The sequence below is a fragment of the Miniopterus natalensis genome, chromosome 12 (genome assembly GCF_054644295.1).
Source record: "Miniopterus natalensis isolate mMinNat1 chromosome 12, mMinNat1.hap1, whole genome shotgun sequence".
Lineage (NCBI taxonomy): Eukaryota > Metazoa > Chordata > Mammalia > Chiroptera > Miniopteridae > Miniopterus > Miniopterus natalensis.
This window is the reverse complement of record NC_142092.1, coordinates 68693341-68720511: the sequence shown is the minus strand read 5'-3', so window position 1 is coordinate 68720511 and position 27171 is coordinate 68693341. Positions and strand designations below refer to the sequence as shown.

Below are 27171 nucleotides of genomic sequence, written 5' to 3'. Positions count from 1 at the left end.
CGGCCTCAGGGCACCTCCCAACAGCCCTGACTGAGGTTCTGGGAGGAGAGGGGAGTTCTGAAGGGAGACCTCCTGCTGAACTGCCATGTGAAGGATTCAATCTTAACTGCCGCCGGTCCAGCCACCTCTGCATGTCTTTGAAAGCTGTCAAGACAGGTCTAGCTGGGGGGCCATGACCCCACACTCACCTGGTTCCTGATCTGCCGATGCATCAGGTCTTTCTTCACTTGGAGAGCCTCAAATGCAGCCTTCTGCATGGCGCTCTGCAACAAGACCATGGCCTGCTTAGCAGGGCACAGGCGCCTTGCTTTCCCAGAGGGACAGCTAAGAGCAGAAGAGCAGACAGGCACAGCGCGCTTGAAGGTAAGAAGGCCAGGTCCTGCATCTCCTCGTGGTGTGGTTACATCTCTCCCTGCCCTGTCTTCATGGTGGAGGCCCCACAGCATGGGGAGTGGGCGCCCACCAGGGAAGAGGTGCTTCTCTGGATTTCAGTGACCAGAAGATCACCACCCAGAGGCTTCTCCCTGCCCCCTCTTCCTGATGGTTTGTACTAAATGCACTAAGCATATTGGGTCTCACGCTATCTGGAACGGGGCTCCATGTAGTTTTGCCGCTCTGCCCCAATGTGCCCTTCATGCACCCCACCCTCTTGTCCTGTGCAAGGGCTCACCTCCTGCAGGATCTGGCTGATGGCCTTGTTCTGATCCATCTGCTGCCACGAAAGAATCTGCTGGAACCGCATATCCATTTCAGCCATGCTGCCACAAAGAGCACATTCATTTACTCTCTCAACATTTTCTGAGCACATACTATGTGCCACGTACCTTGGAGGAGATCAAGATAAACCATTTATTCATTCAACAATACTCATGGAGTGCCTGCTAGGGGCCATGTTCCAGGCTGGGTGTAGACACAGAATTTGTCTGAGTCCCATGGCGCCGGAAGGAAGGTGACAGAGCCTGTGTCTTGGGAGCTGGGAGATGTGATCTCCGGGTCCTCTCATCCACCCCTCCACCAGGACATGGCCTCCTAGGTGAGCCACTCAGGCCCTGAGAAGGTTGTCCTTCCCAAGCACTAATGTCTGTACTCCCCATCCTAGCGTTTCTTGCCTGGGCAGTGGGTCTACTCTCAGTCCCTAGAGAAGTCTAGTGATTTTGGCACAAAAATCCAAACCTGCAACTTCATGAATGTCTGTACCTGGGTACAATCTTGGTTTTGAGTTTGTTTCATAATAATAGCTGTTACTTATTGGACCCTACGTGGCAGGCTTTGTGTTCATTAATGCTCACTAAAGGCAACTCTAGGGGAAGGTACTGTGACTTATCCCCATTTTTCTGATACGAAGATTGGGGCTCATAAAGAGAAAGTAACTCGCCCAAGACTTCACAGTTACTAACAGAAAAAGTGCCCGTGCTCCTGAGTACAATGTCATATACCAGGAAAAGAGGGAGAGAGTCCTGTGCCTGAGGACACAGGGGAGGCTGGCAGCTGTGCCACCTGGATGGGAGGAGAAACACAAGCACAACCAGGGCTACTGGCCCGCTGCTATCTGAGCACTGACCGGGCTTTTCTTACCTGGCTCTGCCAGACATCTGTGACTCCCTCAACAGACAAACCCACAGTGCCATGGCGAACTTGCAAAGTCAGACCCAGAGTGGCAATCAGCATTGAAGGCAACCCTATCACCGTCCCCCAGTGCACCCTGCCCCTGACCTGTGCAGACCCTTGGCAATGACGAGACCACCATAGTCAAGAGCACCCCCCACTCTGCCTGAGTTCGAATCCTGTCGCTGGCTAGCTGTGTTTCCTTGGGTGTGTCACACAGCATCTCTGAGCATGAGCTGTGATTGTAAAATGGGGGTAGTAACAATATAGTCCCTCCAGAGACTCAACAGGCTTACGCATATCATGTGACCGAGTGCCTGGCATACAGGAAGTGCAGGAGCGGTGGGGATGACAGGCACACCTCCGAGATACTGTGGGTTTGCAATAAAGCGAGTCACAGAACTTTGGGGCTTCCAGTGCACACATATCAGCTATGTTTACACAGTACTACAATCTATTAAGTGTGTAATAGCGCCCGGCTGGGCGTGGCTCAGGGTTGAGCATCAACCCAGGATCCAGGCGATCGCGGTTCGATTCCCCGTCAGGGCACATGCCTGGGTTGCGGGCTCGATCCTCAGTCAGGGGCGCGCGCAGGAGGCAGCCGATCAATGACTCTCTCATCAGTGATGTTTCTCTCTCTCTCCTTCTACCTTCCTCTCTGAAATCCATAAAGATATATTAAAAAAAAGTGTGCAATAGCATTATGTCTCAAAAAACAATGTACATACTAGAATTAAAAAATTCTCTATTGCTAAAAAATGCTAACCACCTGAGCCTGTAGGAAAATGGTGCCAATAGACTTGTTTGAGGCATGTTTGCCACAAACCTTTAATTTGTAAACAATATAATTTCTGTGAAGCGTAATAAAATGAAGCACTGTCACTTTATCATGGCCTAACACAGTCAAGGGGTCCAGCTAGAAAAGTCATGAAGACCAGTCACCACCTGCCTCTGATAGCATGGCAGAGGCCGGGGTGGCCGGGGCTCCCCCAACTCCCTTCCTCAGGAAGCCTCTCCTTACCTTACCTGGAACAGGCCTGCTGGACCAAGTTTTGCCTCTGAGACTCATAGGCCATCTGGATGAAGCGGTTCTTACAGCTCTCGGTCAGCATCTGCTGCATGGCGGCTGAGGAAACATGGAATGGGGCTGAGGGAGTGGCAGCCACCCCTGGGGTGGCCTCGTAGGGTTCACCTAGTCACCTACTTGATTGTCACCCTTCAAAGAAATCCTTTTTTCTTTTTTTTTTAATTAACTTTTTAAAAAATATATATATCTTTATTGATTTCAGAGAGAGGAAAGGAGAGGGAGAGAGAGAGATAGAAACATCAATAATGAGAGAGTCACTGATCAAGCCCGCAACCGGGCATGTGCCCTGACCAGGAATTGAACCCCGACCGCCTGGATCCTAAGTCAATGCTCAACCTCTGAGCCAACCCCAGCCGGGCAAAGAAATCCTTTTTTCTTTACAACTATAAAAGTAACTTGAGCTTGAAAGATTGCTTCATTGTAAAACACGGGACAGCACATACAGAATCTCCTATAATCTGCCACCCAGAGATATTATTACATTTTGATACACATTCTTCCAGTCGAATGTTAATGGATACTTGTGGATTTTAAAACATTGAAGTTAAAAAACTGAAAGCAGAGACTTGAATAGGTATGTGCACATGCGTGTTCACAGCAGCACGATTCGCACCAGCCAAGGGCGGAAGCAGCCCCAGCGCCCACTGACGGATGGCAGGTGAAGAGCCTAGCACATCCGCACAGTGGAACAGATTCAGCCTTAAAAGGAAGGGCGCTCAGAGATGCTGGAGCATGAAGGAGCCCCGAGGACATGCTCTGTGAAAGAAGCCAGTCAACAAAGAGACAGATGCCATATGATTCCCCTTAGATGAGGAACCTGGAGTAATCAGACTCACAGCAACGGAAAGTAGAAAAGTGGTTGCCAGGAGGCGGGAAATGATGAGTTGTTACTGAATGGGTGGAGTTTCAGTTTTGCAAGACAAAAAGAATTATGGAGATGGGGGTGGTAATGGCTGCACAGTAATGCACTTAACGCCACAGAACTATACAATTAAAAGCGGTTAAAATGGTATCTTTTATGTTGTATATATTTTACCACAATAAAAAATTAAAATGTTACCACACTAAATATACCACTTCTTACATTTCATGAATACTTCCCCTCTCAAGGGGTTGGTCACCCTGTATAGGTGACCAACAGAGACAGGGCTGTCTACCCTTGTACCCCTACATAGCCAAGCTCTGTCCCCATGAGCCCTCCCTGCTCCCCACCCTGAGACTCACAGGCAATCTCATTTCTTCGCAGGTTCTCTGTCTCCTCCTGGGTTATGGACATCAATTGTTCCATTCTTATTCTAGGAAAACAATCCATTTATTCAGCAAACGTAACATTTCCAATAGGGAATGCCATCAGAAGAACGGCACCTCCTTCAGGAAGTCCTCCTTGATGTGCCAACCTAGATGTGCTCCTGCTGCATCATACCCCTCCACTGGGGCCCTGTTTACCTTCAGCCTTGTAGTTAAGAGTTTCTTACATAAAAAGATGAACATTCCCTTAGAAAAATGGGCAAAGGACACAAACAGCCATTTTACTGATGCTTAAATATAAGTGACCAATAAACATGGAAAGATGCATAATATCACTGGTAACTAAAGAAAATAAAATCTTTTCACCTAGCAGGTTGGTTGAGGAAAACTGATAGTCATTTGGTGATGGCAAGGAAGGTGGGAAAATGGGCACTTTCATATACTGGTGAGAAGAGTGTAAACTGGCAAAATATTTTTTGGAAGGGAATTTGGCATTACCTATCATATCCTTTGAATAGTTCCTTCAAAAATATTCACATAAATACATAAAGATATATTTAGAAGATATTCACTGTAATAGTATTTGCAATTATGAAAAACTGGAAACAAATGTTCATGAATAGAGGCCAATTAAATAAATTATGATATAATCATATAGTGGAATACCCTACAGTTATTACAAATAATAAGGTTTTTGGCATAGAAATACATCCATGATATAATAAATGAAAATATAAAAGGTAATTGCATGTTTGTATGTGCATGCTGCATGTGTGTGCATTTTTTCTACACTAAACAGGTTATAGTGGCTTGGACGACTTGGATGGATAATCCTTTAGTGTTTCCGCAGGGACTAACTTCATTGGAACAACCATGGATCATCTGAGCACCTCTGGCCCCTGCCCAGGACCACAGGCTGCTCCAGGAAGGCTACACTGGTGCACTGCTGAACCCCAGGCGCAGCACAGAGAGGGCAACTGGTCAGTGTGTGCTAAATAAAGGATGCCACTGGCCACAACTCAGCTTGGCCTTGACCACCCCTGGCTACTGCAAGCACCACAACTTAAGTGGGTGGGGCGATGGGGCTGCCCTGCAACCTGGTGGGAGCACCCTACAGGAGGTCTTCTCAAGACTGGGCATAAGGACAGCAGCAAAGTCCATGATCCTATTTTGGGAACTCAGAGAACCTGGGGAAGGGGAGGAGTTTGTCCCTCCCAGCTGTCACCTTTTCTCATTACTACAGTGGTGCACCTCAATGCAGTAAAACTGGAAAATACTGAAAACACAAGGGAAAAAAAATATCACCGCCTCTAATTCCCACCTCAATAATGTTCAGTGTAAACCACTGGGGGTGGGTCTTTTCACTTTCTGAGCACAGAAATATAGTGTCTCCAAGGGATGATAGAAAAAAAAAAAGATAAAAAATATGAACCATAAAATGGCAATAAATACACATCCATCAACAATTAAATCTAAAAAACAAAAAAACAAGCAGAACAGAAACAGACTCATAGATACAGAGGACATTCTGATGGCTGCAGATGGGAGGGGAGGCTGGGTGAAAGAGGTGAAGGGATTGAGGAGCACAGACTGGTAGTTACACAGTAGTCATGGCGATGTAAAGCACAGCACAGGGAACAGTCAATAATATTCTAATAACTATGTGCCAGGCGGGTATGAGATTTATCAGGATGATCTAATCAATAACGGCTAATCATAAAACCAACATAATACTGCATGTCAACTGTAACTGAAAGTAAAACATTATTAAAAAAATGATAGACTGTAGACCCCACTTTTCTTCTCAGCAATATATTGTGTTTCCTTTAATAAGGAATATTCTTCTACAAGAAACTGAATGGCTATAATTATTCTTTGGTACATAATTCATGTAACCAAATTCTTTCCCCCCCTAGAAATGTAGATTTTTGGTATTTTTTTTTGTATTAGGAATATAGTTGGACATTACACATACATTCTTATTCCCATCTCAATTTTTGTCAGGAATGTGCATTCCTTAATGAGGTGAATCTCCTTATAACTTTAGGAAAACTTTCTGGCATAATCCTTGAGAATCATGAGACATTCCAACCCCAAAGCCCCACCCCCAGCCCCGGAAGGAGCTGTGAGAAGGCGTTGGAGCAGAACACTTACCTTTCATTTTCTAGTGCCTTCAAAATCTCAGAACTCTTCTTTTGCCTGTGGAGAAACCCAGGAAGGGTCCCTGCAGCCACCCATTTTACAGATGAGAACCGGGGAGGCACAGGTCCAATCAGTGGCCACCCCATGACAAGAGCTGGTCATGCCCAATCAGTCTCTCCTCTTTAAGTTGGTGCAAACTGCAGCACCAAGATTGGGTCCTAATGCTGGAAACTGTGCAGGGGTAGAGCCTGTGAGGAGACCCCCATCCTGGTCTCCTCCGAGGGTATCATGTGGAGAAGGTCTCGGGGCCTGGGGGCCAGGGACCTGACCTCTGATTGTCCTGCAGGAGCTTCTGGATCCGGTTGGAGATGTTCTGCTCTGTCTGCTTCAGCTGCTCCTGCAGCCGCTGACGCTCTGCGTCGAGGTAGCGCCGGTGCTCGCTGAGGCCCTGGTCCAGCCGGGACTGCTCCTGCGGCAGGGCAGGCAGAGGTTCTGAGCAGCTGGGACCCCCTTAATGCCCTAGGGTAGTGAGGGGCCCTGGAGCGGGGTTCGGAGAATAGATTTCCCATCCCCTTTCCGTGTGACCTTGGACCAGGTGCTCCCTTCCCTTGCTAGGGCTCAGGGTGTCCACTGCCATTGAGGAGGCTGGACTAGGTGAGGTAAAGGCCCCCAGGCCCTGGAGTATGGAAGTGAGAGAGCTCAGGCCCACTGCTTTCCCATATCAGAGGGACCTGGGCTGCTGTCTGAAAGCCCTGGCGGGGCACACAGACAGGCCTGACCCCACTGGGCTGCTCACGAACCTCCCTGACGGACTGAAGGATCTCGTCTTTTTGACTGTGGCTCTGCTGAAGGAGCTGGGCATGCTCTCGCTGCATGAGTTCCAGGCGCCGTTCAAACTCAAGTTTCTCCAGCATCTTCCGTTCCTGAAAGAATAGAGATGCTGGTGACTGTTGGCACAGGCTCTGTGGGCATTAGGACATGGGAGCAGGGTGAACCCACCCTGAAACTGAATAGTGAGGCTGCAGGTCTTAAGGCTGAGCAACATGCCCAGGACCCCTGTAATAAAACAGGCTATTCGCTGGCAGAGGCCTGTGGTTTAGAGCCTGGGGCTGGGCTCAAATTCTCTGAGCCTCAGTTTTCGCATCTGTCAAGTGGAGATACTCGGCCACCTACTGAGGCTGTGAGGATGTGCTGAGGTGACCTATGTAAGAGGAAAGCACTTCTTTACCCTCCAGTTTAGAGGCAGGAAAGACTTGTTTCCTAAAGTCTTTTATAATTGTTGAGATTGTTAATAAGAAGAAAAGTGACAGAGGACAAAAGGCAGTTTCTTACCTTCCTCTTCTCATAGTCTGAGAACCTATTCTGGGGGAAAAAAGACGGACGTCAGAGAAGGTGGGCAGCCTGACACCATTCGGACTCCCAGGCCTACCCCAGAGGATGGCATCAGAATGGTGGGGTGGGTGGGGGTTGGGGGGGTTTCTAGTGGACGTCAGGGTTGAAACCATGGGGCTTGGCACACCGTAGGAAGGTCTTCAGGACAGTTCTGGGGATGCAGCACTGAGAAGGCCTGGTGCTCAGAAAAGGAGACCAAGAACTGGGATATTTGAGTTCCTTGGATGTCTGCACAACACACGTGCAGCACCCAGCTCTAGCCCACCAAACACGCCCAAATTCCTGCAGGAATGTTCAAAAGAGGGAAAGCACTAGACAGAACTCAAATGTCCATTACCAGGTGATCACTTCAGAGTCGTGGAGCAGCCATACAGAGGCTTACTACGCAACTCAAATAATGTAACGGGGCGCGTGTGGGTGAGGCCACACAGAGCGATGCCTGCCATCTTTCACCCTGTGTGCAGCAAGGCCCCTCTTGTAAGAACATCCATGAAACTACTCCGAGATTTGGAGTTGCGGAGACAGAAGTCAGGAAGGAGGCTCATTAATCAGTTCATGGTGACTACCTCTAGGGGGGACTGTTGGGTGGGGGGCGCCGTCCACTTATGCTGTGCATTTCTATACTGTTTAGATTTATAACAAGGAGCATGCATGACATCTGTACTTACACCCCCCCACACAAATGCACAAACACACGCACTTTTTTAGTGGACCTTCTATTTAGTTCTTGGGCTCTGAGACCAGGGCCAGTCTCTGCCTGAGCTATAAAAGTAGCATCCCATAAGGAAATAGAGTATTTTCCTACTCTAAAGTAAGAGTGAAGTTTTAAAACTTAATCTTTAACTATAAGAATAACATCTGAACACATTCTCCTTTTAAAAATTAAGAAGTACCCACTGAACACTCCCAGTTCCAATCCCGGATACCCTGCAACCCACCCCATGTATCAGTCTCAGACCCAGCCCACCCATCTACTTACATATAACTTGCGCTTTTAGGAAAATATATATACAGAAATACATTGTTTTATTATGCTTCATTTTACTGCACTTCACAGATACTGCGTTTTCATCAACATTGAGGCGAGATCCTCCACCACTGAAGGCTTAGATGACGGTTAGCATTTTTAACAATAAAGTATTTTTGAATTACGGTATGTACATTTTTTAGACATAATGCTATTACAGACTTAATAGGCTACAGTGTAAACTGTAACATTTATATGTACTGGAAAACCAAAACATTCCTGTGATTTGTTCTATTGCGATCTTCGCTTTAGTGTGGTGGTCTGCACAGAACCTGCAACCTCTCCAAGGTGTGCCTCTACTGGTGCATGTGCATGAAACAGGGACCTGGGAGAGCGGGCCTGCTGCTGGTGCTGATGTGTGTGCCCATCTGACTTTCTCACAAAACTGAGAGCTTGACGGGTGTCCTGTACAGCGAGTGGCACTGAGGCAGGAAGTATTTACTGAGAGAGCGATAAACAGACATGAGCCCCACTCTCTTGCAGCTCCACCCAGCAGGACAGGCAGACATTAAACAAATCACCTCCCACGTAACACTTCATTTCGTTTAACTTAGAGTTGTGTTAAGTGCTCCCAAGGAAACGTACGGACAGGGAGGGCGCTCTGAGAACATATGACAGGAGACCTGACCTGGGCTGGTGTGTAGGGAGGGCTTCTCAGAAGAGGCGATGTTTAAACAGAGAACTGAAGGACGACTGAGTTAGCAGGGGAAGGTGAGTGGGGAGGGTTCCAGAGGGATCGGCAGAGAGGAGCACGGTGCAGCTGATGAGTGGTGGGCTCCTAAGGTGAGTGGCCAGAGTTGGCCTTGAGAAAGCAACCTAACTAAGCACATCGGTCTCAATGGAGGTGAATTTTAGTTTGATGGAGTCTATGGGCTGCAGCTCTGAACATCCCCCCAATGCCCAGCGCCCCCTCTCCACGTGCCAGTGGGCAGGTGCACCTTACTTGCCACTCTACCTCCTCCCTGGAGAATCTGTCCGTGGGCCCATCAGGGCTGTCCTGGGAGTTCTCGGCTCTATCTTGCTCCAGCACTGGCAGCAGGTACTGGGAAGGGGGGTAGTATTCCAGCCCTGACTCTGCAAGAGATGATGCAAGCTAACCAGGAGGGAGGAGGCAGCCCAGGTACCTGGAGCTTCTAGCTTCTGCCGCCCTTGCCTTCCTCCTCCCTCCTCAGCATCCTGTCCCACCCCCACCTCAGGCCATTGCTCCTCTGCCCTAGACTGGGCCCTCAGGTTGCTCACCAGTCCTAACCCCTGGCGAGAATGTGGCCAGTGCTCAGTAAGCTCCGGCTGAGTGAATAGAGGACCACCACCTGCCTCTTTACATCCAAGTGGAAATAAGGTGAGAAAAAGGCCTGAGATTAGGAGTTGAAGGCTGAGTTTAAGACCCAGCTTTACCCATGATTTCCTGTGTGTGAGGCCTTGGGCAAGATGCTTGCCTTCTCTGGCCCTACAGTTCCCTCCTGTATAATTTACCCATTTTTTATTGGGTTGTTTGCCTTATTCTTGCTGATTTGTAGATGCTCTTTACACATTATAGCTAATAGCCTTGAGTATATATGTTGCCACTACCTTCTTCTAGGTGGCAACCTTTCTTTTTAGCTTTGATGAATGTTTAAAAGTGAACATGCTCCAAGAGGCAGGGATCAGTGTTGGTCAGAGTTCAAGCGTATTCCCGTGTCTGGCTTCTCCCAGCGCACACTGGGTCGGGGAGGGTCACCCAGAGTGTTGCCGCAGCAGCACCGCAGTTTGCTCTTGATTGCTGTGTCATATACTCACTTACATGCGTTTCTCCTGGGCATTGACCTAGGCATGGAATTGATGGGTCACAGGGTATTTGAATGTTCAGCTTGATTAGATACCAACAATCATTTTCTGAAGAGTTCTGATTTACACCCCCACCTACAGTGTATGGAAGCTCCTGTTGCTCCACATCTCTGCTAATTCTTGGCAAGGACAGATTCACCTTGGCCATTTTCGTGGCTGTTAGGGCTTAGGTATCTCTTCACAGTTTTAATTTGCATTTTCCTGTTAACTAAGCCCCCCTTTTCAGATATTGATGACTATTGGATATTCTCTTTTGTAAAATTCCTATTTATGTCTTTAGACAATGCCTTTTTCTTATTGACCTCTAGGAGTTCTTTTTCTCTTCTAGAATCAAGTCCTTTCTTGGATCTGTATTGCGAATATCATCTCCAACTTCATAGCTTGCCTTTCCTTCCCCTTAATGGTGTTTTTTTGAAGAAAAGTAGTATGATTTTAACAAAATCTGATTTATCAGTCTTTTATGGTTAGTGCTGCCTGTTTCCTATTTAGGAAGAGGTTAAGGTACTTTTTTACCACATGGAATCCAATTGATCCAGAATCATTTACTGAAAAGAACTTCGCTCTCCTTTCTCGTTGATTTGCAATGGCTCTTTCATCATAAACCAGATGACCACATATGTACGCGAGTCTTGGCTGTGTTCTAGAAGTTCAACAGGTGACAGGAGCCCTCCAGCCTGACAGGGGGTAACTAGGTACAGTCACACCTCACTTTATTGCTCTCAGCTTTATTGCACTTCAGATACTGTGCTTTTTACAAACTGAAGGCAAGACCCCCTCCCACAACCAGCAAAGAGATTATGACTCACTTTACTGCAGTGGTCTGGAAGGGAAACCCTGATATCTCTAAGGTTTGCCTGTATACTACTTTCCCCAGCTGGCAGCCACACCAGGGTGGCCTGGGGTTTAGCTCCTTCTGCTGCACTGCCACTTTCCCAAGTCCGATGCACCATGGTGTCTCTTCTGGATGACCCCAGTGACCTCCCAACTGGTCCCCCATCCTCCACTCTTGCTGCCTCCAATCCCTTCTCCTCCCTGAGGCTAGAGTAACCTTTGTAAAAAGCAAATGTGATCAAATTCCTCTCTTGCATGAGGGGCCTGGACACCTCGCTTCATCCTGTCTCTCTTCCCTTTACTGTGGGTTCCAGCCACTCGACCATCCCTCCATGGCCCTTCAACATGCACCTCTGTCTGCCAGGAACATCCTTCTCTCTGATCTAAGTCCTAGTCCTCCCTCAGGTTTCAACAGAGCCACTTTCTCAGACAGACCCTCCCCGAGGCCCCTCAATCTGACTCCCACCCCACTGTACTCTCATAACCACAGTATGTAATTATATTTCCTTGTGTGACGTTGCCCTGTCTCTCCTGCCAGACTGTGGCCTCCTTGCTCTCTGCGCCGCCCCAGCCCCGGCTGTCACAGGGCAGCGGCTGGGGCCACGTGTACTTGCCGAGGAGGGAGGGGGCTGCCTGGCCTTACCTTTGCAGAGGAACCGCTGAATGGCCTCGGTGCCGGCGCCACACACCTCGGACGGCGGAAAGAGCATGGACGAGGAGTCCAGGCTCAGAGTCTGCAGGCACAAGGGGAACCCTCTTTGTATTTGTCATGCACATCAGTGCTCAACACAATAAAAAACCACCCGGCTTAGTTATGAATATGTGTTTACTATCTCCTCTGCCTGGCAGGGAAAGCTCATCTGCCTCGTTCTGTCTACGTCACCAACTTAGGACTGTGCCTAGCACACAGCAAGCACTTAATTAATGTTTTTGGATAAATACATGAATGAGCAAAAAAAAGGAAAGTTATAGGATAGTTCAGAGAATAAGATTCCATTTTTGTAAAAACAAAAAACCAAAACTCATATAGTCTCAGATTGGTATATTTATAGAAAAAAATTTAGAGCAATATATCAGACTCAGAGTGGTTTTCCCTAAGGGTGGATTCTGGGGTTTCTTTTACATGAATTTTTTTTAATACTGAAAATTTTAATAATCTGCAGTATGACTTTTTAAGTAAGAAAATAAATATTTATACAAGTGCACACACATGCTTAGAGGTTTATGAAGCCCAGGAAGAAGGGACCTAGGTCCCTTCCATAAAGCTGCCCATGGCCATCACGCGAGCTCTTGTTAACCAAGCTCTCCTCTCACTTCCTACTGGACTTCTGATACCAAGTGCCAGCATGAGTTACCTAAGGCCCCGTCAGGAACTGATAATCTCTTTGCCTGAAACAGACACAGGCCTCAGGGGCCAGGGAGTCCTGGAGAAGGGACAAGGCCTGGGAAGTCAGAGTGGGAAGAGCAGCTCAGACGTCCCTCCATCGCCCTGCCAGCGCAGCCCCTGCACCTGCTGGTGCGGAGTGAACACGAATTATAAGGGTGAAGGGGGGCCTGCTCTGGAGCAGAGGAACTGACTGCCTGGGGTTGGGAGGCCCAAGGGCAGAAAAGCTCATCCTGGGGAACTGAATAAAGAAAATGAACCCCACAGGGGTCATAGAGTCACTGACAGTAAAGTGTGGTAGCTTAAGAGCATGGATGCTGGGGCTGCATTGCCTAGTACAGTGGCCATGAGCCATGTGTGGCCATTTAAGTTTAAATTTTAATTGATTAAAAATTTTTTTAATTGTGCCCCAACTGGGGATCAAACCTACAACCTTGGAGTATTGGGACAACACTCTAACCAACTGAGCTACCGGGCCAGGGCTAATTGATTAAAATTAAGAAGAATTTCAAGCTCAGTTCCTCGGATGCAGCAGCCACATTTCGAATGCTCAGAAGCCACACAGACACCCAGAGGTGGCCAGCAGCTACTGTATTGGACGGCACAGACTACAGAACATTTTCATCACTAGCAGGAGTAGCTACTGCACAGCACTTCACCGAGTCACCCAGCCCTGGTCTCAGATTCTAGCTCGCCATGGCTAGCTGGGTACCCTTGAATGGGCCAGTGGACCTTCCAGAGCTGAAGCTCCCTCAGACTTAAACAGGCACAATATCACTGACCTGGAGGCTGTTTGATGGCAAATAGGAGAGAATATGTGAAAAAGAACTTGGCCTCAACTAAGAATGACTGCTGTTACAGTCTCATCCTGAAAACAGGTTTGTTGAAGGCACCACCAAGAAGCTCAAAAGATTTTTGTTTAAACAATCGATACAAAACGAATCACAGAGCTCTTACCAGCTGAATTAGAATGGCTTCAGAATTAGGAACACTGCTCTGAGCTGTGCTGTCCAATAAGGTAGCAACTGAGCACAGGTAGCCATTTAAATGTAAATGAATTAAAATTCAATAAAGTAAAACATGTAGTTCCTTCGTCATACTGGTCACACACAAGTGCTCCACAGCCACACATGGCTAGTGGCTACCGGTTTGGACAGCAGTCACTGGACATTTCCCTCATCGCAGGCCAGAGAGAACCCCGGGAGGGATGGCTCCACTAACCTCCAGGGTTCGAACATGAGCCAGCATCTGCGGCAACCTCTGAATCTCATTTTCACGGATGTCGAGAGTACGTAGGCTCCGAAGTTCCCCCAAAGTGTCTGGAAGCTCCTTCAGCTTGTTGTCTGAAGAGATCGCAATGGCACAGCTAAACATCCCAAAACCCTGTCACCAGCTTCCTGCCTGACACCCACCAGGACTTGGGGGAAGTGGGTGCCTCACTCTGACCCTGAGACTCCGTGAGGGAGAATACGACGATGGGGTTTCAGAGAGCTGGGCTCAAGTTTCCCACAACTTACTAGCTGGGTGACTCTGGAAAACGGACTTTACCTTCCTCAGTCACAGTCTTCTCATCAGTAAAATGGGAAAAGAATACCATTTGGCCTCATGGGAATATTGAGGAATTCAATGAGATTGCGCATGTGAGGTCCTTGGCACAGGGTCCATCACAGCAAGAAATTGGTAAACGGGGCGCCACTATTTTTATCGTCATTTGTGCTACACTCAGGTAGACTGAGATATTCTGTGCAGAAAGTGCTCCAAACAGCCAGGAGCAATGAAAGGGCAGGGGCGCCGTGAGGCAGGCACTCCACTGGCGCATGCGGTCTGGGTCTGTCCTTGCCATGCGGGTGGCCCTGCGCACGGCACTGCTCTGCGTCTCCTCCTCTTCCTCTGTAACTGGGGGATGACACCTCCTCCCTCTCCAGGCCTCACGGACTTGCAGGCGGTGGCCGCACTACTCCTCACTCAGTGTGACACGCTACTCAGAACCGTGCCTGGGGCCCGAGTCGCTCTCACGCAGTCCGTCCACCACGCGCACTGCCATACTCAGTGTGACACACGCTGGCGTCTCAGAGGCCTAGCTGTCAGTGCTGCCTGCCTCCTCCCCACAAGGTCCTATCTACGGTTACCAAGGAGGCAGAACGACCCAACAGGTGGTCAGTCCAGCGTACAGGGACACCTCGGGACTGGCTGCCCTCATGCTCAATGGCTCCCAGGAGGATGCTGCCTGGGACAGAGCTGACAGTCACACGGACAGGGCTTCTTGACTCCTACCTTTCACATTGAGGGTCTGGAGCTGGGTCAGGTTCCCAATGGAACGTGGGAGATACGTCAGTTGATTCCTTTCCAAGTTCAATACCTAAGAAAGAAAAAAAACTGATGGGACCCACATACAGACAATAGTGATACCCCTGCTTCAGGCCAGGAAACATCTGGGCCCTTCACACACACCGCTTTACCTTCTCCTAACAGCCTGGTGAGGAAGGTGTTGTTCTGATCCCAACTGAGAGATGAGAAAACTGAGGCGCAGACTAGTGAAAACCATGTGCTCAAGAGAGCAAAGCCAGGCCTTGAACCCCGTTCTGGCTGAGGTTCCATCATTTACACAGACCACATTTCAGTAGGGGAGATAGTCAAACCAAGACACACAATTAGCAATTATACTGCAGTAGTGCTCTCGGGGAAATAATCTGGGGGTTGACACAGGCGAATAAGGTAAATCTGCTTAGACAGGGAGGCCAGGAAGGATCCTCAGGAACATTCGGGCTGAGATGATTAGCCGAGAAAAAGCCTTGTGGAGAGGTGGGCACAGAAGGCTGGAAGCTGTTAGGAGCTGACTGCAGGGAACAGGGGAGAAAGCAGGGAGGAGGCTGGAGAGACAGGTGGACCCATCACATAAGGTCTGACTGTTCACAGTGAGAAGGAATTTTACTCTAAGTGTGAAGGAAAGCCGCTCTGTCCTCTGGAAAATGGGGACAGTCAACACCTGCCTCACTAGGAGGCTGAAGCAACAGACAATGCAAGGGAAACGCTTAGCTGTGCTGGAGCACAGTAAGCCCTCAACAAATGGGGGGAGGGCTGCTCACATGGCCTGGACGAGAGCCAGAGAGTCCGAGTGCTGAACTCAGCGTTTTAAAAGGTGCACCCACTGGGGGCTCTTTTTCTGTAAAGTTGTGGAAGCTCATGATGAAATCCCAAAAAGGACAAGCCAAAAATATGGTAGGGGGATGCCCATAGCCCAGACTGCAAAGGTGAGGGCATTGCTGGGTGTCTTAACAGCAAAGGGGCAGGGGAGCTGGCGCCAAGTGCCTCCCTGGCCGGAGCACAACCAGAACATTCTAGGCCTATGTGGCTGCAATTTCTCACTTTAGGCAATCAGAGGTGGCCTTTCTGTTTCTAGAAGTTTTACCTGAAGAGCTTTCAGCTGCCCTATATCCTCAGGAAGGGCTGTGAGCTGATTATCATGAAGATCCAGAACCTGGGGAAGAAAGAGAAGCTCAACACCTAACAGTGACCAACTGACATGCCCCCCTGAACTCAAGTCCTGAGAGGTGAGAGCACGCCGGCCTCAGGCCTCTGCTGTTGGGACAGAGCACCCAGCCTTTCCTCTCCCACTAAATGATCATCCCACCTCATTTCCTTTTCTAAAGTATTATCCCACTTCATCCTTTATCAAATATTTATGTTTACTGTTGTGTGAAAAAAGTATGCAAAGGTATTTACATGTTAAAAAGAAAAAGTCTTCATAGTATAAATATATATTTACACAGAAAGTGACTACTAAATATGTAATAAAATATTGATAGTGGTTCTCTGGGGTATGAAATCATGCTTTTCCTCATTTTCTGCTTACCTGTATTTGTTAATTTTTTTAACAATGAAAATGAGCATAAAGGCATAGGAGCCCTGGCCAGTTTGGCTCAGTGGTTAGAGTGTCGGCCCTCTGAAGGGTCACAGGTTTGATTCCTGGTCAAGGGCACATATCGAGGTGCCCTTGGCTCAACTCCTGCCCCAACTGGGCACGTGTGGGAGGCAACCAATCGATGTGTCTCTCTCACATTGATGTTTTTCTTTTTTTTAATATATCTTTATTGATTTCAGAGAGAGGAAAGGAGGGGGAGAGATAGAAACATCAATGATGAGAGAGTCATTGATCGGCTGCCTCCTGCATGCCCCTGACTGGGGGTCGAGCCCACAACCCGGGCATGTGCCCTGACCGGGAATCGAACCCCGATCGCCTGGATCCTATGTCGACGCTCAACCGCTGAGCCATGCCCGGCTGGGCTAGATGTTTTTCTTTCTCTCTCTTTCTCTCTCCCCCCCTTTTCTTCACTCTAAAAAAAATCAATGAAAAAAATATCGAGAGAGGATTTAAAAAAAGGCATAAGATATACATATATATGAAATACATGTGAAATATGAGTATACATAAATATAAACATGTTTATTATTATTTCTTTAGATATATCTTCACTGATTTCAGAGAGAGGAAGGGAAAGGGAGAGAGAAACATCAATGCTGAGGGAGAGTCATTGATAGGCCGCCGCCTGCACGCCCTCTACTGGGGATCGAGTCCAAAATCCAGGCAGCTGCCCTGACGGGGAACAGAACTTCGATCTCCTGGATCCCAGGTCAATGCTCAACCACTGAGCCACACTGGTCAGGCTAAATATCAACATATTTAATGTTGTCTTCTTCTCACTGCAAAAATAACCATGTTGCACAATGAAGAGAAGTAAAAACTACCCCAGATTTCTGCACACTAGAGTTAACCGTAAAAGTACTTGGATGCCTGTGCTGCCAGTCATGTAGCTCAGTCCTGCTGTCACACCTCACGTATTGTGTGACCACAACATCCTAGTCCTGTCCTGACAGTCAGGAGAGAGTCACCCCAGGTTGCAAGGCTTTCACACACTGACCACTAGGCAGGTGCCTGGCATCCATCCTGTTCCTGTTTGCCTGGGACCATCACTCTCCCTGCTCTCTGCTAGTTCGCTTGCTATGAGTCTTTCCACCTAGTGGGCAAGCTCCCTGAGGGCAGGGCCTGTGGCTGGTTTTCTTGGTAACTGCACCCCATATCCAGCATGTAGAAGGTACCCAATAAACCATGCTGACCGAACCCGTGATTATTACATTAAATCTGCCTGGCATAAACTTGAACAGAGGGATGTTTGGCTGCACCTGGAACATCAGGCAGAGTCCTAACGCCTGGGAGAGGGGCCACAGTACCTTGATGGTTATGAGACTCAGGAGGCTGCAGGGTTTCGGAAGCAGGGAAGTGAGGTGATTTGTGTGGACAATCAGCACCTGCGGGGAAGATTGTCCGCACGTTAGGCTGAAGAGCAGCAGGTGGGGAAGGCTGAGGGCAGGCACAGTACCCCCCCCCCCGCCCCACCTCTCCGCTCTCCCGAACACCACAGGAGGAATGGGGATGGGATCTCCAAAGTGGAATTGGATGACCTTAAGGCCTGGAATTTAAAGGGTAAAAGGGACCTTAGAGGGCTAATTCTTAGAGGGCTAATTCTACCTCCATTCTGAGAAGGGATCCCGGTGCCGTTGTCCTGATGACTAACAAGCTAACGGATAAAAAGCACTTGACCCGGGCTGGGATGTGGGCCAGTGCTCAATCTGTCATTTCTGTTAGTCATCGACTCGGGCATGGACACTTCCAGTGTCCAGCAGCTCACTCCTCTGTCGGTATGGAAACTTCTCACCTACCTTCATCTAGACAATTTAGATTACTCTTATCTAGCCGCATTCAAAGCTGCAAAGACTTTCTGAACAATCATGCATTACACTCTTCATCTCCCCAGGTGACCAGAATGAGCGAGTGTAGTTTTCATTGTTAGTAAGTGAGGTTGCTCAGGTTCTTCCACGTGGCAGGCATTATACCCTTTGCATTTAGGTCTCTGACTCTACCTCCCTCCCTGTCACTCATCCGACTCTCACTACAGCACTGTGAGAGTGAAGCTACGAATGTGCTCACTTCATAGATGGAGAAACAGAGAAGCAAGAGTTTAAGGAAGTTGCCCAAGTCAGGAGGGGCAAAGCCAGGACGTGACCCAGGGCTGCCCAAGGCCCAGGCCAGCTCTCGTGACTGTGAAAAGACCTGCTGCAGGCTGAAAGGCTGAGAACCCGAGAGAAGAGAGATGCCAGGAAGAGAGCTCCTCAAATCCCACCTAACTGCAAACAAGCAAACATGCAATAAACAATTTTCTGAAAATGATGTCTCACCTTCTTCTGCAGAACCTTGCATGTTGCGAAAGCCCCAAATGGAATCTAAGGTAAAATAAAGAAGAGTCAGTGCCTCCTCTCTTGCCAGTTTTAAATTCGTTTTCTGAGTGGCACCCGTGAGGGAGAGAGGGAGCAGGAGGTGAACAATGCAAAATGCTGATGTGACCGGCTAAGCCCAAGGAAGGATGGGTGAGGAATGCTGCTTGGGGTATATGATCAGCCCTCTCAACCAGCTGGCAGGAGGTGGCCCTGCCCTGCTCTAGCCCACCTGCCCCATCCCCATCATCAACTCTATCAGGGTCAAGAGAAAGATCTCCGGTACTTTGCAGAGGCTGGAGAAACCCAGATTCTCCTAGGAATCTGTGGGTCCGTTTTCTAAGTAGACTCCTTGACTCTTGAAGACTATGCTGAGGCCAAAGATCATCTCGAGTCTTTTGGACAGCAACAAAACCTAGAGAAACATCTCTTGACTAGTGCTTCTGGACCTTTGAAAGCCCTAGTCCACACCTGTCTCTCCAAGGGACCCATGATTCAAGGGAAAAAAGACAGATCAAATTCACAACCAGAACACCACCCCAGTTTACCTCTGAGAGCTCACATTTAGAGATGTCAAGAATGTCATCTGCCCCAGCTTCTTTTGCCTAAGGATAAAAATAATTTTTATGTTTCAAGCAAAACATCCTTGCAGAGTGGACAAACCAGGCAAAGAAAAAGCACTAAGGATCTGCAGGGGACCATGGGCAGCATCTGGTCAACTAGTCCATTTTGTAGGCGGACCAATGGTCCCTCCTTTAAAGGGATTTGAGGGCCAGCAGGAAAGAGCAAATGAACAAGTAATGACAGGCGTGATCAGTCTATGGCAGGAGGTACAGGACACTCGGGAGCACTGACAGGCAGCCTCATCCTTCTGCTCTAAGTCAGAGATTTCCTTTGGGCCTGGGGGTGGCTGATGGAGAGAGCTCGGCTGGTTTGGGGGGCAGTGGAGGTGGGGATGATCTCAGAGGAAGCCCCTTTTTCCTACCAGACACATCTGGTGCTCCAGGCGCTTCCGAGCCTCCTCACTGGGCTTCCGCTTACGGAAGAAGAGCGGCATCCTTCCTTTCCCCCAGAGCAATCTTCACGGCACTAGGGCACAGGGGAGAAGCTAGGACCTGGGGAATTTGTCACAGCCCCTCAACACCCAGGACAGGAAGCACAGTAACACAGAGCATGTAGCTGATCTGCTGGACTGTAAGTTCCCTGAGGGCAGCCGCTGTGTCCATCTCAACCATCACTCTGCCCTGAGCTAGGCATGGCAGGTGCTCAGTACCCTTTCTTTGCTGCCTAAACAATAAGCAGTGGTATGTGGTGGAAAGAGCACAATGGTAAGCCAGGTGACCAGCGTTTGGGCCCACATTTGCCACTGTGAGAACTTGGCATACTTTTGCCTTGTTCTAGGTTCCCATCTCTCCTCCGTCAAAGAAGGTTCCTCAAGTCCTTTACAAGGATGCTCTTCGACGATTCTAATAGACTGGCCTGATGAATCACTTCTAGCCTCTGTAACACTGTCAGGAGTGGCATCAGCACATCAAACATGGCATGACATCAGCTAGCAATGACCCTGGGAGCTCAACTACACCATAACCAAAGAGATTTTTAAAATACAAATTCAAAGGCAGTTCTCAGGCACCTTACCACTCCCACAGTTATTATTCCAGTTCATTCTCACCACAGCCCTGTTTATAGTGATGAAACTGATGATTATCGAGTTCAGTGATCTGGTTTACAGCCTAGGTATTAGCAAAACCAGTCTGGAATTCTGCTCTTCCGAGTCCTGATCCTGTGGATTTGCCCAACTCTTTGGTGCTGGAATAATTTAGTACATACTAAGTGCACTGTCCTGAACTCAGAAGCCAGGTGTTCACTGCCTGCCCAGGATCTGCAAATATCAGCACTTGATAATGGACGTGGATGGACCAGGAAGCAATCATCCAGGGAAGCTTACGGTTAACAGCATGGGCTTTGGGATGAAATATAACTGGGTTGGAATCCCAGATCTAACACTCGCCAACCATGTCACCTTGGTTCACCTCTCTGAACCTCAATTTCCTCATCTGTAAAGTGTAACAGTATTACTAACACCTGGTTCTATGAAGATCCAGTGATTTCATGTATGTAAAGCCCAGAGCACAATACCTGGCACATAATGAGTGCTCAATAAGTGTTGTCCACATAGCACCACACATCTAATAAACATTTATTCAGGGCCTCCTACAGTTTAAGGAGCTAGATACAGACCCGGTCCGGGTGGGGGTGGGGGTGGGTGGTTAGAGATCACAGGTCTCCGCCCACCGGGGCGTGGGCTGTCTGGGGATCAAGCCAAGACTGCAGAGCTGGCTCAGGCCCCTCTAGTCACCCCACCTACCTGCAGGGATGGGGAACAGTCAAAAACATCCCTCCCCCAGCCTTCCCTGATGGCCAGCTCTTATCCTTCGGCTCCCCAATGACTAACCTCTTTCACCACCTCCCCGAAGACCAGCCTTTTCCACCTCCCAGAACGACCGTCCCTCCCAGGCCTCCCCGATCGGCTCTTCCCAACCAGCTCCCTGACGTCCATCCCTCGTGCATCCCCTCCCCCGACGCCCAGTCCAGAAGGGAGGAACCACACCCATCCTCCCCTGGCTGGATGGGGAGTGCCGACCTGGCTTTGCGGGAGGACAGGTCCCCCACGTCCGTTCCCGCTGGAGAGCCCGAAGGCCGGCCGATCACTCCTCGGGCTCGCTCATGGAGGCCGGGGCGCAGACCGCCTGGCACGGGCCCGGGTGGATCCGGAGACGGGTCTCCTCCAAACGCAGGAGCTGGGGACCGAAACTCAGAATCTCAGAAAGTCCTGCAGACCAGGATGACGAAGTCTGGGGCTGAGAACCGCAGATTCTTAGAATCGAGTTAGAACGGGTCTTTCCGAACGAAATTGTTTTGAAACGCACACGTCACGCGGGAGTTAAAAGGTGGCCGGGGGTCGCCGTGAACCTCTCAGGCGAGGGGCGAGCTCTGGGATTGGGGGACAGTGGCCATAGGGTGACCCTCCCCATAAGGGAGAAAGGGAAACAGGGGGCCGGGATCTTGGGAGCAGCCCTCTCTGGTCTGCCTCCCCTGGTGAACTGCCCCGAACCCCTTCGGAGCCCCCGGTCGCAGCTCACCGCGGGGCCAGGCTCTCCGCTCCTCAGCCCCTGGCGCCAGCCCACAAGCAACATGACGGCAAGGGCGTCGCTGGGCGGCTGGGCGGGGAGGGCTGTTCTCGCGACAGCCGCGCTTTCCGGCCTATATCCGGCGTAGCTGAAGCGCCTTCCGGCCTTTCGGCTTTCGGCTCGGAGGAGGCTCAGGTGCAACTCTCTTCGGTCGTCCCGAATCCGGGTTCATCCGACACCGGCCACCTCCACCATGCCGCCGAAGTTCGACCCCAACGAGATCAAAGTCGGTGCGTGCTTTAGATGCGGGCCGGGCTGCGGGATGGAGCTCCCGTTCTCCCCGCAGCCCGTCGGGCCCGCGGCCCCTCCGCAATTCTTGCCTTTCCCACGGCGCGCTTTAAGGCCGCTGCCTACTAGAGGCCTTTCCGGTGCCGCGTTTAGGGCGCTGTGAAGTCCCGGCCGAGTCTCTTACTCTCTGAGCCTCGGCTTCCCCACGTGTAGAGGGGCGGGAGGACCGGAAGACCTGTGGCGGCTTTGCGGTCCGCACGCCTCAGGGTAAGGCTTGTCCCCCGGCGCTTTCTCCCTGAGACTGGGGTGGCTGGCGGTCCGGCTGCCTCCACGCCGGCCCGGGGTGGGCCTCGGTAGCCGTGGCCGAACCCAAGGTCCCCGGTCCTCGGGTCGCTTGGAGCGGTCCACGCCCAAGGAGGGGTGGCTTGCCTCGCTTCTCCCTGAGGCTTTCGGTGCTGTTTGGGGCAGAGGCGGAAGGTGGTATGGCCAGCCCCGGAGCGATGCGGGGAGAGGCTGTGGTTGGCTCTGCAGAGGCACTTAACGTTCCTTCTCCTCCCAGTATACCTAAGGTGCACCGGCGGGGAAGTGGGCGCCACGTCTGCCCTGGCCCCCAAGATCGGCCCCCTGGGCCTGGTAAGTCAGTCTTGTGGTGTGGGGTGTTTCTTCCATGAGAGCAGTTATGCTTGTCAAACGCAATTGTACCTGAGGTGCCATTGGCGTTGGCGGATTTCCATCCGCCACTAGACCTCTGATCCACTGAATTGCCACTAGGTGCGGTAGAAAGGTTATATATGAAAATCAAACTTAGTGCCCTTCTCTGTCTTTTAACAGCGTGCTGTTAGTGTACCTGAGGGGTAGGCTGGAAGGGGGACCGCTGAGGGGTTTTTTGTTGTTTTAAAAATCTTTATTGATTTCAGAGAGGAAGGGAGGGAGAGATAGAAACATCGATAAAGAGAGGGTCATTGATTGAGAGGGTCATTGATCGAGAGGGTCATTGATCGGCTGCCTCTTGCACGCCCCTGACTGGGGATCTAGCCTGCAACCCGGGCATGTGCCCTGACTGGGAATCTAACCATGATCTGGATTCTAGGTTGATACTCAGCCGCTGAGGGTTTTGAAGTCAAGTGCCTTAGTGATACAAGTCTATGTTTTCTAGTGAGGGAAATGGGTATATTGCTGTTGGAGGCTTAAAGGGGATGAAGGGATGTGAAGATTCTGGTGAACATAATAGCTTGTATTTCCTACACTGCTCTAGACCATCTGGTTAACATGACCAGCTTTACCTATGGCCAGCCTTATTTGCCTGCTTCTCCATTTTACTGAACTTGTGTTTCCCTAACTATCATTATGCCTTTATTCCTTGTGCAGTGGTCTCCTGTCCCAAGTGTTCTTCCACCTTGGTTGTGGGAGAACAAGAGTCTTAATGCTCTTCTTGGCCCTTAGCTTTGCTGGCACTCACTGGACATAGTTTCCTAGTGGGCACTAGGAAACTCTAGCAAATGCCCACACCTCACCCCTGTAGGTTGACTTGGGTTAACCAGCGTTGAAAGTTTCTTCCTATGTTACCATGTAGGTCTTTATGAGAGGACAGGTAGGTAAGTTATTTTGCCCAGTTGTGGCCCTTGGCCTGCAGCTTAAAGCCCTGAACAACCTCGCCCCAGCCTCATTTTTCCAGCTTATGCTACGATGAGAGCCTTGCCTTGATAGGGTAGGTGCAGTTGTGTGCTTCGGACAGTTTCCTGTGTGCTCTACAGGGAAGATTTGGGGTATGGCCAAGTGAGGAAGACTGGGCAGGCTTTCAGGCTGCTTAAACTTTGGGCACAACATGAGTACATGTCTTTATTTCTACAGTCTCCAAAAAAGGTTGGTGATGACATCGCCAAAGCAACCGGTGATTGGAAGGGTCTGAGGATTACAGTGAAACTGACCATTCAGAACAGACAGGCCCAGGTACTTGGTTTGAGGGAGGGCAGGGGTAGCAACCCTCTGGGATTCCTGGGTGCAAGGTTTTTGCTGACATGACCACCTACCACTAATGGTGAGAGCGACTTTATCTGGGGAAAGCTTTTTCACGAGCATGGATCAAGGTCAAAGATGTGCTCAAATATTGACTCTTGTCACTCATGTGACATTGGGCAAATCACTTGTCTCCTAGGCTAGGACATGAGTGTATTGTGAAAATTATTTGAGAATGTACAGCAAGTCCAGTGTGTCTGGCCTCCAAGGACCAAGGTGCATGGTAGTATTGTCTTCATTGGAGGATGGGGTAGGGCTTATTCACATTGAGAATCTCTTCCTGCAGATTGAGGTAGTGCCTTCTGCCTCTGCCCTGATCATCAAAGCCCTCAAAGAACCGCCAAGAGACAGAAAGAAGCAAAAGAACAGTGAGTGGCCTTTTCCCTGGTAGTCTGAGTGGTGGTGTCTGTGTATTGTTTGACACATAGCTGCATGTTTTCTCTTAACACATTGTATGCGGGAAACGTATTTACACATTTTACGTTAACTGGTAGTAGAGCGCGCGATAAAAACTACCGGCAAACAATGTGTTAAATGAAACCTAGGGTGGCATGGGGATTTGATGGTAGCTGCTCCAGAGCCAGGTAGTACCACGAAGTGCTATGCAGGGTGAAGCAACAGAATGACTAGTAATTAGGAGAGCACTTCTGAGCTGGGTGACTGAATAGCTTAACTGATCCCAGTATCTTAAGCTTGTCTTCTCTCATCTCTAAAACAATCTCTTACATGTAAGATTAATAAAGACCGTTAGGCCATTAGCCACCCGCCACTGCACCTGACCAGTTCCGTGTTGGCTGGTGCAATCCAGTGGTGAGCTGAAATTAAACCCCAGCTTAGGAAACAGGGTTATTCATGTGGATGACTCTGTGCCGAAAGCATGGGAACAACTTGGAAATGGCTGGGGGGGGGAGGACATTATATGGTCTGCTCTGGCTTTGGGTTGTGACAGCTTTTGCTGTGTTTTTTTCCTGCAGTTAAGCACAGTGGAAATATCACATTTGATGAGATTGTCAACATTGCCCGACAGATGCGGCACCGATCTTTAGCAAGAGAACTCTCTGGTAAGAGGACAACATGGAACCACCTTGTGATGTGGGGCATATTCACCGAGTGGTCGCATTTTCCCATTTAAAGGAGACTTGATTCTGTAAGACCCAAAATTTGGGTGTAGTGTCTTCTGGATTTGGAAACATGGTTTGGTCATGGTGAAGATTTTGGTCAGATGTGTTTAATCTGGGTATCAAGGGTCCCATGGAGATTTTGCATTCAGGGCTTACATAACTAAGGAGCTAAATTCTGAATTGGGGGTCAGAGGTGTTATTCCTGCTGGTTTATAAAAGAGTTACTCCTCTTTGCCTGCTGTGGAACTCAAGTGTTTTCCCAATGGTGTCTGAAGATTGTGAGGGGCTGACAGCCCTATCTAATACCACCTTTTCTTAATTACAGGAACCATTAAAGAGATCCTAGGGACTGCCCAGTCTGTGGGCTGCAATGTTGATGGCCGCCACCCTCATGACATCATAGATGACATCAACAGTGGTGCAGTGGAATGCCCAGCTGTAAGTGACTTCTGCATCTCTTTTGTTTGCTTAAAATCAGGGTGAAAGCTGGAGGAGCTAGTGTATTCATGGAGATAGGCTGGAGAGTTCTAGAAATGGTCAGTAGTGGGGTTGAGAAGATTTTTGTCCTATCACTGATAGGATATTTTTTTTTCTTTCCCACAGAGTTAAGAACTACAAAGGAGAATGTTTCTATTAAAGATCATTTGACAACCAGTGGACTTTTTGATGTGGCTTCTTCCCTGGGGGAGCTAGCTCCTTTGTGGGCAGGTGGTGGTTAGTGGGGCCAAGGTGGCAAACTGTGGAAGGTAGTCTAGGCAATGAGATTTCTCCCCTTTATGGGACTAGCTCAGGAAAGACACTAGAAAGGATGTCTCTGCTTTTTGTAGAGACCTTCATGGAGCTCTTCATAAGAAATAGCTCTTAGCCAGAGGAAAAACTTACTAGTTCAGCATTACATGGGGGATGAAGTTCCTCATCCCAGTCCAAATTATGTGGTGGGTTGGGGCCCAGGGCACATAATTCAAGACTTTGATATCCATTACAGTGCACAGCTGGGGTTCACTGATGGGACAACAAAGAAACCTGATCTTTATCATAAGTCCTTGATTGATCCTGAGTTTAAGTGAAAGTGAGCGTCAGGTATACTTCTGAAGTTTAGCTACAGTCTAACCCTACCATTCTCTGAACTTCTTTGCTTTAAACCAGTAACAGACTACATTCTAATGTCTGTTTGTACCTTTTCCCAAGTCTTTTCCTCATGTTTCTTTTGAATCACTTTTAGAGTTTCTCACTCCCTTTCCCTTTTAGACATGCAATGAATGGACACCTGGGCACTGGGATAAGACACACCTGAGTAGCCTGAAGCACCACTTTGAAGGGGCTTCTTGTCACTACCCCTGAAAGGAGTTGGGAATGAATAGCCCAAGAACTTCATTTCCCTACCATTAGTCATTGCTGCTTTGCTTTTCCATTAATTTTATCAACAGGCCCTTTAGTAGGTGGTTTTTAACCACCCCAGGTACAATCAGAGTTGGAGAACAAACTACCCTTTCCACTAGTGGAAACGTGAGGGAAAAATAAGAATTCCGGGACCAAGCCACCCAAAGAAAGCTGGAGGCCCTGGGTGAGGATAGTTGACATAAGCTTCCCTTATAGCAGGTGACCAGTAATGGGAAATCGGTCCCTGAAATCAAACACTTAGCTAACCAGAAACCAGTGAAAGTACACAGGAGTTTTGTAAGTGCTGAGATGAGATCACACTAGTTGGGTGTGCAGCTGGTATAAATGCCAAGGGCAGTGGAAAGTAGAAAAGGAAACTGAACCGTTCTCCAATGAGGGGAAAGAAGTGATGACCCACTTGGCTC

The 27171-nt window shown here is 49.1% G+C and overlaps 2 protein-coding genes and 1 non-coding gene across 5 annotated transcripts in view; 2 read left to right on the top strand and 1 right to left on the bottom strand.

The window, feature by feature from the left end:
- Positions 1–21915, bottom strand: part of LRSAM1 (leucine rich repeat and sterile alpha motif containing 1) — a 32162-nt gene extending 10247 nt beyond the window's left edge. Inside the window, exons 1-18 of one of the 3 annotated variants that reach the window (XM_016210999.2) lie at positions 21455–21914; positions 19796–19899; positions 19359–19415; positions 18775–18819; positions 17770–17847; positions 15950–16018; positions 14815–14899; positions 13762–13883; positions 11800–11890; positions 9445–9575; positions 7415–7444; positions 6883–7005; positions 6412–6551; positions 6095–6139; positions 3917–3987; positions 2632–2731; positions 671–758; positions 189–263 (exon numbers count right to left, since the gene is read on the bottom strand). In XM_016210999.2, coding sequence (XP_016066485.1) covers positions 189–263; positions 671–758; positions 2632–2731; positions 3917–3987; positions 6095–6139; positions 6412–6551; positions 6883–7005; positions 7415–7444; positions 9445–9575; positions 11800–11890; positions 13762–13883; positions 14815–14899; positions 15950–16018; positions 17770–17847; positions 18775–18819; positions 19359–19415; positions 19796–19867 — 1422 coding nt within the window. In that variant the 5' untranslated portion in view covers positions 19868–19899; positions 21455–21914. Of the gene's footprint in view, positions 1–188; positions 264–670; positions 759–2631; positions 2732–3916; positions 3988–6094; positions 6140–6411; positions 6552–6882; positions 7006–7414; positions 7445–9444; positions 9576–11799; positions 11891–13761; positions 13884–14814; positions 14900–15949; positions 16019–17769; positions 17848–18774; positions 18820–19358; positions 19416–19795; positions 19900–21454 lie in introns of all 3 variants that reach the window. The other 2 variants (XM_087822929.1, XM_087822928.1) reach the window with 2 other exon arrangements.
- Positions 21916–22120: 205 nt separating this feature from the next.
- On the top strand, positions 22121–26025 carry RPL12 (ribosomal protein L12). Its single transcript, XM_087822927.1, has 7 exons — positions 22121–22231; positions 22789–22862; positions 24081–24179; positions 24532–24613; positions 25220–25306; positions 25692–25804; positions 25970–26025. Exons 1-7 carry the CDS (start codon positions 22195–22197, stop codon positions 25973–25975), a joined length of 498 nt encoding a protein of 165 aa, XP_087679053.1. The 5' UTR covers positions 22121–22194; the 3' UTR covers positions 25976–26025.
- LOC148091878 (small nucleolar RNA SNORA65) lies at positions 25008–25134 on the top strand. Its single transcript, XR_015715454.1, has one exon. It is a non-coding gene; the product is annotated as a small nucleolar RNA SNORA65 (small nucleolar RNA).
- Positions 26026–27171: the final 1146 nt, after the last annotated feature.